General features: G+C 44.7%; 1 protein-coding gene across 1 annotated transcript in view; it reads right to left on the bottom strand.

Moving 5' to 3' along the window:
• Window positions 1-349: 349 nt before the first annotated feature.
• The window catches only part of TTL (tubulin tyrosine ligase), a 33,357-nt gene continuing 17,901 nt past the window's right edge, over window positions 350-15,805 (bottom strand). The window contains exons 4-7 of the mRNA NM_001113233.1: window positions 15,161-15,296; window positions 13,254-13,523; window positions 7,911-8,054; window positions 350-869 (exon numbers count right to left, since the gene is read on the bottom strand). Coding sequence (NP_001106704.1) covers window positions 755-869; window positions 7,911-8,054; window positions 13,254-13,523; window positions 15,161-15,296 — 665 coding nt within the window. The 3' untranslated portion in view covers window positions 350-754. The remainder of the gene's footprint in view (window positions 870-7,910; window positions 8,055-13,253; window positions 13,524-15,160; window positions 15,297-15,805) is intronic.

Genomic DNA, 15,805 nt, shown 5'->3' with positions numbered 1-15,805 from the left:
TCGTGTTTTTTCCTCTCTCATGCTTATTGAATGCTTATGGGTTCACAGCAAACTTTGCTGCTTGGTTTCTAAAACATGCAGAGAGCAGACTGAGAGCAGCGTTCGGCGTCCAGTCCACGCCAGCCCGGACCGGTGACCGGCCAGACACCATCAGGATCGGGATGAGCACGCCCCCTGGCGGCGAGGCGGCTCCCGCACAGCCAGGCCCCAGGGACAGATGGTGAGCAGACGGTTGGGGGAGTGACTGGGACGAGCTGGGGGGACCCATCGCCCACCTCCTGAGTGGTCTCACATCCCGTCCCCACCCCAGACCGGAGGCTGCACCTGGGCACAGAGCTAAGGCACTAACGCAGCAGTGGACAGTCACCAACCAGGTCCGACGGCTGCCACCCCTGGGCGGGAGAGGCGCTGCTGCTCAGAGCGCTGCCTTAGGATATAATTCAGATCTTTTCAAAGAATGAGAGCGTAAAGTAAGTACATCCCTGTTTTTGCCCCTTAAAAGAATATCTGGCTCTCCCGTCTGAGAAATGTGCTGCAGTTTTCAAATCTCCGTAGCAGGGCTGAGAGCTCCACCCGGGGACCTCTGGGCAACCAATCACCCCTGGGGGAAGCTCCTTTGTTTTCTCCCAGCACATCTCTCCGAGTTGCCTCTCTTCTTCCCTTTTGGCTTGACAGCAATTCAGACACATCTCCTTCCCCTGGGGCAGGGCCCCCCGCGTGCTTCTTCTGAGGCATCTCTGCGCACCTCCCTGGGTCACAGCTTGATGAAGGTGGCCGGCTGGGGGGGCTGCTGTTCCGCGTCCGGGGGTGGGAAGACGCTGGCAATGGCTATGTCCACGATGCCCTGGCACAGCTCTGCATAAAGCTTCCTGAAATGGGTTCGGAGATCTATTATTGAGGATGCATATCAAAGTGCAGGTGAGAAAATCAAAGGTGGTTTTTTAAAAAAATTAGGATTGTTTAGTTGCTAGGTCCTATCCAATTCTCTTCCAACTCCATGGACTATAGCCAGCCAGGCTCCTCTGTCCATGGGATTTCCCAGGCAAGAATACTGGAGTGGGTTGCTATTTCATTCTCCAGGGGATCTTCCTGACCCAGGGATTGAACCCGAGTCTCTGGTGTCTCCTGCATTGGCAGCTGGATTCTTTACCACTGCACCACCTGGGAAGCTCTTTTACCAGAATCTGCCCCAAAATTCCACCTGGTATTTATAAGACACGTGTCAGCTGTCCATACAAATACTGCAGGAAGTACTACTGCATGAAGATAAAGCATCCACTCAATGGATATTTCTGGAAGGTCTTGCAGGTGAAGAGATAAGGCAACATCTACTCTAACTAACTGCAGGGAAGACAGGCAGTTCCAAAGAGAACAGGGCCATCTTGCCTGTCTGTGGAGGGGTACACATGCAGACACAGGCTCTCCCCAAGGAAAGCACCCACGTGGTGTGGTTGAGGGGCCTTTAAGGAAGACTCCTCAGAGTAATAGCTCAGCTGAGACCTGGAGAATGAGTGACATCGGACAGAGAATGGATGACAGGGCAGAAAAGAGGAGGAAGGAGAGGGGAGTCAGACACAGAGAATGAGAGTGATAAGATCATCAGTATCATTTTTCTAGAGGCCACAAATATGTGTTAATATACAATATTTCTGTCTGTTTCTGACTGACTTCACTCTGTATGACATTCTCTAGTTCCATCCATGTCTCTACAAATGATAAAATTCTGTTCCTTTTTAGGGCTGAGTAATATTCCACTATAGACACACACCACACCTTCTTTGTCTAGTCCTCTCATTTGGAAAGCAGAAATAGAGAGACAGATGTAGAAACAAATGTATGGACATCAAAGCGGGAAGGGATAGTGGGATGAACTGAGAGACTGGGATTGATACATATATACTATGCATTAATATAAAATAGATAACTAATGAGAACTTACTGCATAGCACAAGGAACTCTACTCAATGCTCTGTGGTGAGCTAAATGGGAAGGAACTCTAAAAAAGAGGGCATATATGTATAAGTATAGTTGATTCGTGGACTTCCCTGGTGGCTCAGATGGTAAAGAATCTGCCTGCAATGCAGGAGACTCAGGTTTGATCCCTGGGTTGGGAAGATTCCCCTGAAGAAGGGAATGGCTACCCTCTCCAGTATTCTTGCCTGAAGAATCCCATGGACAAAGGAGCCTGACGGATGACAGTCCATGGGGTCACAAAGAGTCGGACAGGACCAAGTGACAAACACTTCCATAGCTAATTCACTTTGTTGTATAGCTGATTCACTTTGTTGTAGAGCAACTATACTCCAATAAAAATTAAAGATAATAAAAAAGAACGAGGGTGAGATACAGAGACAAAGGAGGGGAGGGAGAAAGAGAGAGGAGGGTGAGAGAGAGGAAGGGCCATGCAAATATAGGGAGGGGCACCCACCAAGGAGACAGAACTCAGGAAACCTGGGAAACGGGACCATCGCAGTGTGAGGCAGGGGACAAGGTGGGGCCTGACATCACGTGCTGGCACCTGGACTTCAGCCAGAGGCCAAGGAACCACCAAAGCCAAGGAGGAAAACCTCCCATCCAGAGCTATAAGGAGGCCCTCAAATTCCGCACCCTCTTGTTCCCTACAGGATTTTTGTCTGCTTCACATAGAGTGTATGAGGCGAGCTCTTTTGGGACTGGCTCCAACACAGGGAGGGCTTCCCAGGTGGTGCTAGTGGTAAAGAACCTACCTGCCAATGTAGGAGATATAAGAGATTCAGGTTTGATCCCTGGGTCAGGAAGATCTCCTGGAGGAGGACATGGCAACCCACTCCAGTATTTTTGCCTGGAGAACCCCATGGACAGAGGAGCCTGTTGGGCTACAGTCCATGGGGTTGCAAAGAGTTGGACATGACTGAAGCAACTTAGCACAAACTCATGTCAACACAGGGAAAAACCAGAGACATATGGTTCAAAGAGAAAACCCACATCTGAGACGATGCTCTGGGCCAGATGTGCCTATTTGCTATGTGCCTAACTTGCTCAGGACTGCTGGGATACAGGTGACACGAGTCTAGGCCAGCCCAACCTGGAGGAACAGAGGTCTTCACTGTCCTGACTTCCTGAAGATGCTATCTCCCAATCTCCACCAGGTGGGAAATCTTCACAACCAAATTCTGGTCCCTCCTGATCCAGTGGCAAATCTCTGCTATTATTCTCATCATAGAAACTTTCTGCCACCCCTCATCCCCTTCTACTGCCCTTGAGGCTGGAATTGCTATGTCCTAACCTTTTGTAAGGCCCTCTGGGAAAAGAGCTCGTGCAAAGCCATGCTTCTGTTGTCTGTCTTGGTAAGCCCTAACTGCTGGCTGACCTTCGTTTCTCCTGTGAGATGTCTGCTCTTTCCCACCTCCCCTCCCCCCATCCCCCAGCCCCTGCTTCTTCTGTCTACATGGATCAAGCCCCATGGTCAAGGCTACACCACTCAACCTTCCCCTTCTGAAGGGACAATGATCAGGAGGCCTGCACGGGAGGGATGGTAGCTTGGGTCTTAGTAGTCTTGGGTCTTGGCAAGTCACCAAGAGCCAAAACCATTGAAACAGACAGTGTTTGGTGTTCCATGAAGCGTGTCATTAGCCACCTTGGGAAAGATTTTCTGAAGGGGATGCTGGGGGCTGGGGGAGAGGACACAGCTTCAACCTCGTCAAGTCAACTAACGACTTCGGTATTTCTGGCATAGGAGGTGCCCAATATACAAGCAAGTGTGGGTTTTTGAACATCCTGCTGTGTTCATACAGCAAGACAAGTAAGTCCTGTTTTAACACCTGCACAACAATGGAAACCGAGCTTCCTGAATAAAGACTTTCCTTTGACTACGCCATTGTATCATCATCTCTATCAACTGTCTTCCCCATTTGTCCTTTAGGAAGCAAGGATAAAGGCATTTGAAAGTTTATTTCCTTCAAGGACTTCCCTGGTGGTCCAGTGGTTAAGACTTTGCCTTCCAATGCAGAGGGCACAGGTTTGATCCATGGTCGGGGAACTAAGATTCTGCGCCCCGCGCCCCGCCCCCCCCGCCCCCGCCAAAATAAAAAATCAGGAAAAATCATATATCATTGTATTAAAAAAAAAGTTTACTTCCTTCAGCATAAGAACAGAACCCATACACCTCATGGTGTGGCCTCGGTCCCTTGGGGCTTTCCAAGCCACCTCATAGTAAGCCCCCCATTCCAAGAGCTCTCCCTACTCAAAATTATACACCTAAAAGATAGAAGAGCTTCCCTTGTGGCTCGGTGGTATAGAATCCACCTGCAATGCAGAAGACCTGGGTTCGATTGCTGGGCCAGGAAGGTCCCCTGGAGAAGTGGTTGGCTACCCACTCTAGTATTCTTCCCTGGAGAATCCCATGGACAGAGGAGCCTGGAGAGCTACAGTACATGGGGTTGCAGAGTCGGATACGACTGAGTAACTAACACTTTCACTTCAGTTCTTCTAGAAGATAGAATCTGTTTCTTTTCTATGACAGCAACTGTAACTCAAAATAATTCATACAATAATTAACTGGGCAGTGTCTGGCTCACTCCTCCAGTGGACTCTTTAAGGATGCTCATTTTTACATGTTTCTCAAAACCCCACTCTTCTGTTAGACTCCACTGCTCTCATCAGGACTCTGAGCAAAGGGGATCCAGCAGATGGGAAGTAGCTTGGAGGCGCTAGTGAGATGGAGTCAGAGAAGACAGCGAACCCTGATGCCCAGTGGCTTATCACTAGAGGCCTCTGTCAGGCTCCAGCATGACCAGATCCTGCAGAGCATCTCAGCAAGCAAGTGAGCCTTCGCCCGTGTGTGGATGCCACTGATGGAAAAAGAGGTCAAGGATATTACTCATCACTCCAAGTGAACTGAGAAATTGCTGTTTCTCTGCCCTCTCTAGCCTTCAATCCTTACATGAATAAAAGAGGCAGATCCACCTTTTCCTGTCCAGAGACTAGAGGTCAACCCTTGAGCCAAAGCTGGAGGCAGAATTGACCAGGCCTGATGGACAGAACCTTGGGGGTCCTGGAAAGGGGGAGGCTGGGTCTTAGTTGGGTTTCTGGCTCAGGATCCCAAAAGAGGGGAGTTGGACATTCACTGAGATGGGCAGCTCTGGTTTGGGACGCCCAATGGACATCCACACAGCTCCTCGCAGGATGCCAGGAAGACAGGTGCAGACACTGGCCTGGGACTCAGGGATACAATGTAATTGGCTGGCTTTAAAATCCAGGAGTGCAAGATGGACTTGGCTGGAGACCTGGAAAGAGCAGTTTCTGTGAGGGTGGATGGAAGTCAGCCTGGAGCGGACCACAGTGTGGATGGGGACTGAGGAAGAGGAGATAGTGTGTGCAGATGTGGCTTCTCCAGATGTGTGGCTGTGGGCATTTCCCTGGTGGTCCAGGGTTTAAGACTGTGCTTCCATTGCAAGGGGTGCAGGTTCGATCCTGAGTCGGGAAACTAATAAGATCCTACACGCCATGCAGAGTGGCCAAAAAAAAAAAGCAAGTGTGGCTGTGAAGGGAGCAGGGAGGGAGTGGTCAGGGGAGCAGGACAGGGCATCAGAGGAGGGCCTTTTTTTTTCCTTTTGGCCTCACTGCACAGCGGGCGTGTGGGATCTTAGTTCCCTGGCTCGGGACTGAGCTTGTGCCCTCTGTATAAGAGGCATGGAGTCTTAACCACTGGACCACCAGGGAAGTCCAAGAGGGCTCTTTGTAATCACTGGGGAAATCTGCTGGGTACCACATGCTGGTGGGAAGTATTCAGCAAAGAGGTAGCTGAGCACAGCATCCTCATCCTGCCCTCCTGCCTGGAGGGAGGGAACTGCATCAGAGCACAAGGAGGGACGTACTGCTGACAGGAAGGATGGAGAAGGCGGGCACCCCTAAGGATGTGATGAAGGGGGAATGTGAAACGTTCCATACCCCTCCACCCCAGCCCCCTTCACTCTCCTCCTCCTCCAGATCTCAGTCCCAAGCATCACCTCCCAAGGGGATCTTGTGCTCAATTTTATTATCTTCTAACATCTTTCACTCTATGATAGCGTGTGTCCAGTCTGTCATCTATATTTGTCTTGTCCTTGGTCCTTCCCAGTCCCCCTCTACAAAGGGTGGGGCCTAGGTCTCTTGGTACAAAGGCTGAGACCCAGAGCCCAGTTTGGGGCCTGGCAGGTGACAGGGACCTAACAAGTACCGTTAGCTGCCGGCACGGATGAAGCTGCAACCTTTGAGGATGAAGTGCGAATGACTCCTTTACATGGAAGGTTTCCCATAGGTAGACCCCAACTCACCTATACCCTCACCTTTTCTTACCCCACAACACTCACACCATGCTGCAGCCAGACTCCTCCCAGGAGGACTGGAAGCTCCCTGAGGGCAGGGTCTGTTCATTTGCACATCTCCCCTAGAGCCTGGCCCAGAGCAAGGTGCGGCTGGAGGCTGGGTCCCTTTCCCCTTGGCACAGGTGACTCTCTCCTTTTCCAACCCAGCTTCAGCTCCACCATGTCCATGGCACCTTCTCAGACCACCTCCTGTCCAGGGAGCCCCTGAAATGCTTGCTCATCACTATCTCCCCAGCTCACGGGACCTGCTGACCCATCACCTTGCCACACAAGAGGGTCTCGGCTGCTACTACTGGCTTTGTTTGGAATTTTGACCGCATCCCCCACCCACCTCAGCACAGGCTAAATGCTCAGCTCATATGGGAAGGAGATGGAAAAGGGAATGACTCAACAAGGCCCCCTGCTGGCCAGGGTCCAACCAAAGCACTACCATCACTGGAACATCCTCCTTGACATCATTCAAAGGGTCTACGCGAGAACACCCAGTAATGGGCTTCCCAGGCGGTGCTAGTGGTAAAGAACCCACCTGCCAATGCAGGAGACCCAAGAGACATGGGTTCAATTCCTGGTCTGGGAAGATCCCCTGGAGAATCCCATGGGCAGAGGAGCCTAGTGGGCTGTTGGACATGCTGAAGGACTTAGCAAGCACACATGCATATTCTTGGACACCCCTGAAATGGGAGCTCACACTGTGTCAAGACAGACTACCCCACCCGTGGAACCAAATTCCCACTTGTTAAAATCCAGTGGGGGTAGTTGCATTTTTAGTTTTTTAAGGAACCTTCATAGTGTTCTCCATGCTGGCTGCAGTAATTTACATTCCAAACAACAGTACTACAGGATTCCCTTTCCTCCACACCCTCTCCAGCACTTATTGTTTATACACTTTTTGATGATGGCCATTCTAACCCGTGTGAGGTGATACCTCATTCAAAAAGACACAGGCATCCCAGTGTTCACTGCACCACTATTTACAATAGCCAGGACATGGAAGCAACCTAGATGTCTATCGACAGATAAACGGATAAAGAAGGTGTGGCATATATACAGTGGACTATATTACTCAGCCATAAAAAGGAATGAAATTGAGTCACTTGTAGAGACATGGATGGACCTAGAGTCTATCATACAGAGTGAAGTCAGAAAGAGAAAAACAAATACCACATATTAATGCATATATGTGGAATCTAGAAAAGTGGAACAGACGAATCTATTTGCAGGGTAGGACAAATGCAGATGTAGAGAATGAACCTGTGGACACATGAGGGAAGGGGAGGGTGAGACAAACGGGAAGATTAGGACTGATACACATACACACTATCAAGTGTAAAACAGCTAGCTAGCAGGAAGCTGCTATATAGCACAGTGAGCTCAGCTGGGTGCTCTGTGATGACCTAGAGGGGTGGGATGAGGGGGTAGGAGGGAGGTTCAAGAGGGCGGGGATATATTATACATGTAGCTGATTCACTTCGTTGTACAGCAGAAACTAACACAACATTGTAAAGTAACTATACCCCAATAAAAACACGCACACACAAAAAACCCCCCAGTGGTGTTCAGACTTACTGAGCACAAGCAGGGGCGCCGTTGACTTCGATAAGCCAGACCTTCAGCTCCTCGTCCACCATGAAGTCAAAGCCGAAGAGCTGAAAGCTCTGGTAAGGGAGGTGCTTGGTGCTGATGGCGGGCTCCACGCTCATGAGGCAGCTCCTGCGGGGCACAGGGAAGAGCTTGCTGAGGATGGGGTGGTCTGGGCAGCAAGACCAGGGGAGTGGTGCTTGGATGATTTTACATCCAATGTGCCGATGAAAACTGGCTTTGGCTTAATTCTCTCTTTTAAATGTATTACCAATAGATTATTCAAGGCGATGCAACTTGTTAGAAAACTCTGCCATCACCTTATTCTGACAAGTAGTGGCTGCTTTCCCAGCAAGCGCTGAGTCATCACGGTCCCTTTAAATGTGGATTCCCCCAACGGGTGGGCTGCTACCACATTTGCTGATGATAAACAAAACACTTCTATATATATTTGCCATATTAGAAAAAATGGCCCACCATTTTGTGACACAGAATTTGCAAGGAGAAGGCTGATCTCATTCATTTCTTTCACAAGCTCCAGTTTGCTGCTTTTAGTTAAAAGCCTTATATGCTGAAACAAGATATTGAAATATGGGACTGTTATTAGGATCAACGATCCTATTGCAACGATCCTATTGATCAACGATCAATTTGCAAAAATTAGAAGATTTTAGTGACAAGGAAAAGTTGAAAGTGAATCTTAGAAACCATGATGAAATAGTACATGAAGCCTGAGGTCATGCTGCCGAAGCCAAAATCTCAGACAAATTTTTTAACCTCTTTAAACCAAGTGTTGACGTCACTGTCTGTGAAACTGGGGTAAAAATAACACATATTCCCAGTGCTGAGATGGTTCAATGATATAATTACCTAAGGAACTTGTCATAGCTCCTGGAAGCTGGGAGGCATCTAATGAATGTTGTTACTAGTGAACAAGTATATTTTATTAATTTATCATTAATTTTGGATAGTCATGAATCTATTACTTATGAATGAAAAAGAACTCTTATCCAGTACATCCAGTACATCTTATCCAGTACATCCCAGAAAGTCTATGCCATTTCTATTTTATAAAACTCTTCCCTGGTTTTTCCCTCAACTGGATGTTGGGGCAAAATATTTATTTTAGTAAACACAGTATGTCAGGATGACTCTAAGAATATCAGGGACATCTCTCCTTCTACTCAAGCTGTATATTTAGAAGGAAAAAGATGTGTCTTATAAGGAGGTTTTGGCTTATGACTTTAAAGAAGAACTGGGGCTTCCCTGATGGTCCGGGCAGGAGTTAAGAATCTGCTCGCCAATGCATGGGACACGGGCTCAACCCCTGGGCTGGGAAGATGCCACATGCTGCAGGGCAACCATGCCGGTGTACCACAACCACTGAGCACGCTCTGCAGCAAGAGAAGCCACCACAATGAGAAGCCTGGCACTTCAATGAAGAGTAGCCCCTGCTCACCCCAACTAGAGAAAAGTCCACATAACAATGAAGATTCAGCACAGCCAAAAATAAATAAATAAATCTTAAAATAAATAATAAACAACAAAAGAATTGAGGCTTTTGTGAACTTGGAATCACGGTCTTGCTTCCCCAGCCTCCCTCCACCAGTCTCCTACCCTAAATCATCAGTTTCCTTCTTTTTTCCTACGAAGGGGAAAAGCTTTCTATAGATGTGTTCAAACCTTTAAAAATCATTTTGACAGTTATTTAAGAACCAGTTGGAATAAAATTTCTTCTCCCATTCACCTCTAACCTCCAAGTTGCTTTTATTTTATAAAACTCTGCCCTGATTTTTCTCTCAACTAGATGTTGGGGCAAAATATTTATCTTAGTAAACACAGTATATCAGGATGACTCTAAGGATATCAGAGACAGCTGTCCTTCTGCTCAGCTGTATATATAGAAGGAAAAAGATGTGTCTTATAAGTAGGTTTTGGCTTATGACTTTAAAGAAGAACTGGGGCTTCTGTATTCTGCATTTTCTGTATTTCATCTCTATGAGAGAATACTCTTGACTTCTGTAATTAAAATGCCCTTTACAATATTATAATTAAGAAAAAATTTAAAATTTAATGGGTTCTCATGATAAAAAGTTTATTACATTTAAAAATTTTTCTTAAATAAAAAAACAATACAAAAGGATAAAGGATAAAAAGTGAAAGAAACATTACACTCCAGCACTTATAGGAAAAATCAGAAGTCAGAACCAAATCAAAACAAAATATTTTTTATTTGTTGGAAGTTCAAGTTAATAAATCACTTTAGAAGAATTTTTTTAAAATATAGTGTTTCTAATTTTTTTTTTAGCTGGAGTAGGAAGTCTGGGGGATGTTAGCTGGGGGAGAAAAAAAAGAACATGAGATCCAGGAGGAGCATTTATAGCACTTGAGTAGGAGCACTGTCTGAGTGGCACAGAACAATGGGAAGGAGGGGGATAGCAAACATCAAATACATCTTTTGCCTAAAATAGGAATTCTTTCTTCAGTATATTTGATTTATCTGGTGTCAGAATTCTAAGCACGTATAATCCCTGAAGAAATGGAACTCTCAGCCTTGTAATTATTCTGCTGGACTCTATGTAAGAATTATTATTGTTATTTTTATTGTTTAGTTGCTCAGTTGTGTCTGACTCTTTGTGACCCCATGGACTGTAGCCCGCCAGGTTCCTCTGTCCATGGGGATTCTCCAGGTAAGAATAATGGAGTGGGTTGCCATTTTCTTCTCCAGGGGATATTCCCAACCCAGGGATTAAACCCCATGCATCCCCTGCGTTGGCAGGCAGATTCTTTACCACTGAGCCATCAGGGAAGCCCAGTGTAAGAACATATTAAGGAAAAAGGTTCAGTCATCATGACAGGGTGGCAGCAACAGGGCGGATAAAACAGACCACAGAACAGAATAGAGATCCCAGGAATAGATTCTCGCATAGATGGCCACCTGATTTATAACAGAAAGGGACACCAAAACGTGCTGCGGAAGGGACGTCATATGTACAGGTGAGCCTGGGTCAACAGGATGTATTTCCAGAAAAACACGACACTTAACATAAAACAATTCAGAGAGATTACAGGTCTAAAATATGAGAGAAAACCCAGAGGTCCATCAAATCCAGAAAGGATAAACCATGGAGCATTCACACAATGGAATATGACACAGAAACAATATTGAAAAAATCGGAACACAAAGCAAGAATTACAGTATAATTCCACTTATATAAAGTTTAAGAACAAGCAACAGGAATCTATGGTGATAAAAGTCAGAGAGTGGCTATCTCTGGCAGAGAGTATATATTTTGAGGGAGTTCAAGGGTATCTTTTAGGATGCCTTAAATGTTTTATATCCTGACTTGCATTATGACTAGATGAATGTATGCATAATTTAAAATTCACTAGATTTTTACCATATATGTACATTTTTCCAAATAATGTATTACTTAGCTTTGCTTGTTTTTCAATTTATATGAACAGGGCCAGTTCATAATTTTTTGCTTGACATTATATTTGGGTAACTCTAGTGATAAAATCCTTCAGGAATAAGGAGAAACCAAGACATTCTAAGATGATGGAAAAGCAAGAGGACTTATGACTAGCAGAACTGCTCTAAAAGAAATGCTGAAGTCTGAAGGGACATGAAACTTGGAATTTTAGGGCTGAAGCAAGAGCAAAGGAAACAGCAAATATCTGGGTAAAGGTAAAAGAGTGTTTCCCTCTTTTGTATTTAAAGTGGGTTTCTTGTAAACAGGATACAGTTTGGTCTTTTTTTAATCCAACAAGATAATCTGTTACATATTAGGTTTATGTACATCATAACCCCTGGATGTTAACCATTAAAACAAACAAACAAAGATACAAAGAGATACAGCCAGATACTCAAGGGAACTCTAAAAAAGTTCAAACAATTCAGAAGAAGGCAAGAAACAAGGAAATGAAAAAAAAACAAAAAAGAGGGGACAAATGGACAATGAATGATAACATGGTAGATGTAAATTGCATCAAGCCAGTAGTTACTTAAAATTTGAATGGTATAAACACAACGATTGAAAAACGGATGATTCACTGGATTAAAAGCAAAACAAAACAAAATCCAATGACATGTCTATCAGAAGCCCATTTTAATTATACAATAGAGAGGAAGAGTAAAGGGATGAAAAGATACAAATTATTAATCAAAAGCTGGAGTGACTATATTAATATCAGACAAAACAGACTTCAAAATAAGAAATATTACCAGAGATAAAGACAGGAACTACATAATGATAAAGAGGTCAATTCTTCCCAAAGAAATAACAATTCTAAATGTATATGCACCTGACAACAGATCTTCAAAATATACAAAGCAAAAAACAAATAAAACTAAAAGGAGACATAGACAGGTCCATAATTATACTTGGAGACTTCCAAAGTTTTACCTCTCAGTAATGGACAGAACAAGTAGAACAGAAAATCAGCAAGAATACAAAAGACTTGAATGACCCTACCAACTGCCTTCCCCTAATGGGCATTTATACAACACCCTACTCAACTACAGCAGGATAAACATTATTTTTAGTACACGTGGAACATTCACTAAGATGGACCATATTAAGAAAAAATTTTAAATAAGTAAAGATAGACCATATCCTGGACCATGAAACAAACTTTAACAAATTTAAAACCATACAGAGTATGTTCTCTGACCATAATGAAATGAAAATTCCTTGAGAATCCCAAATATTTGGGAATTCAGCAAAAATTGCTAAATAACACACAAGTCAAAGATGAAGTCACAAGGGAAACTAGAAGGCATTTTAATAAAATGAAAACAAAAACATGATGGCAAAATCTGTGGGATGCAGCTAACGAGTTCTTATAGGAAAGCTGATGGCATTAACTGCTTATATTTTTTAAAAAATGAAATATCTCAAATCAGTGATCTGACCTTATACTTTAAGGAAACTAGAAAAAGAAGAGAAAAGCAAACCCCTCAAAAGCAGAAGAATAAAAATAATAAAGAACATGAAGAAATTGAAAACAAAAATGGCAGAGAAAATCTTAAAGCCAAATGCTGACTTTTATAAGAGATTAATAAAACTGATAAGCCTCTACCCAATCTGCCCAAGTGCAAGAGAGAAGATATAAATTACCAACATAAGGTAATCGAAGGATTAAGCATAAGGATTTTAAAAAGCTTCATCACCACAGATCATATAGATATTAAAAGGATAATAAAGGGATATAACAAATAACTTTCGTCCTTAAATTAGACAACTGAAATGGAACAATTCCTTGAAAGGCACAAACTCCCAAAGCTCCTTCAAGACACATTTAACCAAAAGAGAAAGGATTAGTTACCTGATTATATGTTTGATTTGTAGTAAGATACTACTTTCCAGGGTGATGTTCAAAGCACTTGTTAGGTACCGATTGAACGCCTCAAAGAACATTTCGTTCCCTTCTTCATACTTCCCATAGTTCTTTGAGTACTCCTTCTGAATGCAGTGATTGGTCAAGTGGCAGGTTTTATCTTGGAAATTATCCATATGATATGGTTCTGAAGCAGTCCGAAGGACACCCTCTCTATAGAGGTAGATATTAAACTGATGATCCACCAAGACCCAGCTTCTGCAAAGTCAAAAAAAAACACTATTTTATTCAAGTTATCCAAAGCTTCTCCATGTTCTATTTATCATCCCCACACCTTGACTATTCTGGGAGGAAACAGAGGAAGGAGGTAGTTTCTAAAATTATACGAGGTTACAAACTTCCCTGGTGATCCAGTGGTTAAGAAGCCGCCTTGCAATGCAGGGGACGCAGGTTTGATCCCTGGTCGGAGAGCTAAGATCTCACATGCCGTGGGGCAACTGAGCCTGTACACCACAACTAGAGAGAAGCCCATGCGCTGCAAGGAAGACCCAGTGCATCCAAAAATAAATAAACAAACATTAAAATAAATAAATAAAATTATATGAGGCAAGCCATGACAATTAGCCAAAAGAGCGAATTATCACGTGATGAGGCAAAGAAAACATTTCACCATAACTGACAAGGAGACTTTGGTCCATTCAAAAGATACAGTATTTTGAAGAGATCTGAGCGGGCTGGTTTTTGCAGTTAATATGAAACCCCCAGTTGCCAAGTTTGCTCGTTTAGTAATCTTAAGAAGACTGTTCCCACTGAAGCTGGTCTGATCAGGCTGGTGTTTGAGAAGCAGTAAGTCAAAGTGAAGGCATGAAGGTGAGAGAGTCCTGGTTGGGTGATGACAGCAAGGCCCAGAGCAAGCTGGGGCCAGGGCCATTCAGCTTTTGAAAGCACCCACAACCTCTTTCTCCTTGCCATGTCCTTTCTTGGAAACATAAAGTCCAAAACCCTAAGGTGTGTTAACAGAGGGAGGACACAGCCTTTAGCAGGGTCATGTGATCTGCTGTGTCTGACTATGTGTTCCGTGTATATCTCTTTGCTTCTTTCATAAGCAAGCCCCACACACTGATGCCCTTCCTTTTGGATCCACTAGTCATCTCCAGTAAAAAGAATATTAAAGGGACTTCCCCAGTGGACCAGTGGTTTAGAATCCCACCAACGCAGGAACATGGGTTCAATCCCTGGTCTGGGAAGATCTCACATGCCATGGGGCAACTAAGCCCATGTGCCACAACTACTGACGCCCAAAAGCCCTAGAACTAGAGCCTCTTGTGCTCCACAAGAGAGGCCACTGCAGTGAGAAGCCTGCGCACCACAACTCGAGACAACTAGAGAAAGGATGTGTGCAGCAACAAAGACCCAGTGCAGCCATAAATAGATAGTTTTTAAAAGAGAGAATACTAAAAGAAAAGGAGAGAGAGGAAATTCATCATCTTAGTAACATTTTATAGAGAGACAAGAGAAAGAGTGAAAGAAAAACAGAAAATGAAGTTAGAAACTCAGTCCCATTCAGCCACTCAACTTGAAAGTGCTAGTCACTCAGTCATATCCAACTCTGTGCGACCCCATGGACTGTAGCCTGCCAAACTCCTCTGTCCATGGAATTCTCCAGGCGGAATAGTGGAGTGGGTTGCCATTCCCTTCTCCAGGGGATCTTCCCCACCCAGGGATCAATGCACTGCAGGAAGATTCTTTACTGTCTGAGCCACCAGGGAAGCCCAACTTGGGTGACACTGAATGCAGTCCAATACTTTCTCACACTCCAGATCACACTGCTCACCACACACGATTGCATTTTTCCCAGATTCGAAAAACAAAAACTCCAGACGTGGATGCGTTACCGGATGTCAAACTTGCGATGACCAGGCTCCAGGAGCAGCGGGCGCTCCAGGTATTTCTGGATCACGTGCACCTGGCCTTGGTTGTCTATGAAATCCAACAGTTCTGTAGCGTCTGAGGAGATGAGGATGCCTTCACCTAACAGGGCAAAAGCAAAGCCAGATCAGTCCGGTTCATCCCAAGAGGAAAAAGAAAACTCTCCGCAAAGCCAGAAGGGAAATGCTGACAGCAGGAAAAAGCCGACAGGAGGCTGCTATTGGCCAGCTCACTTTTCTTCTCCATCCCTTCCCTCCTTCCATCTCTCACTCTTCTGTCTCCCTACAAAAGCACCTGCATTATCCAATCCCACTCTCTATTTACGTAGGATTGTAAACACCATCATGGCAGGCTACAACCATGAAATTTCATTTTGATGGATATTCAAAATCTGAGCGCTCTGAATACAGGCCACTACTCTTGGTCACTGGTGTCACGATAAAGGTTGTGTGTTGCTTATAACCAATAAACCCACTGGAAACACTATATTTTACAGAAACATCAGTAAGGTTACGGCATGAAGACAAATGTAATAGAACACTCTTGCAGCACTGTAATAGAAAACACTGGATACATTCAAAGTGTCCATCAACTGAGAGATAATCATACTG

The sequence above is a fragment of the Bos taurus genome, chromosome 11 (assembly GCF_002263795.3).
Source record: "Bos taurus isolate L1 Dominette 01449 registration number 42190680 breed Hereford chromosome 11, ARS-UCD2.0, whole genome shotgun sequence".
In the NCBI taxonomy this organism is placed as follows: domain Eukaryota; kingdom Metazoa; phylum Chordata; class Mammalia; order Artiodactyla; family Bovidae; genus Bos; species Bos taurus.
The sequence above is the reverse complement of the archived record's forward strand: the minus strand, read 5'-3'. Positions and strand labels throughout refer to the sequence as shown.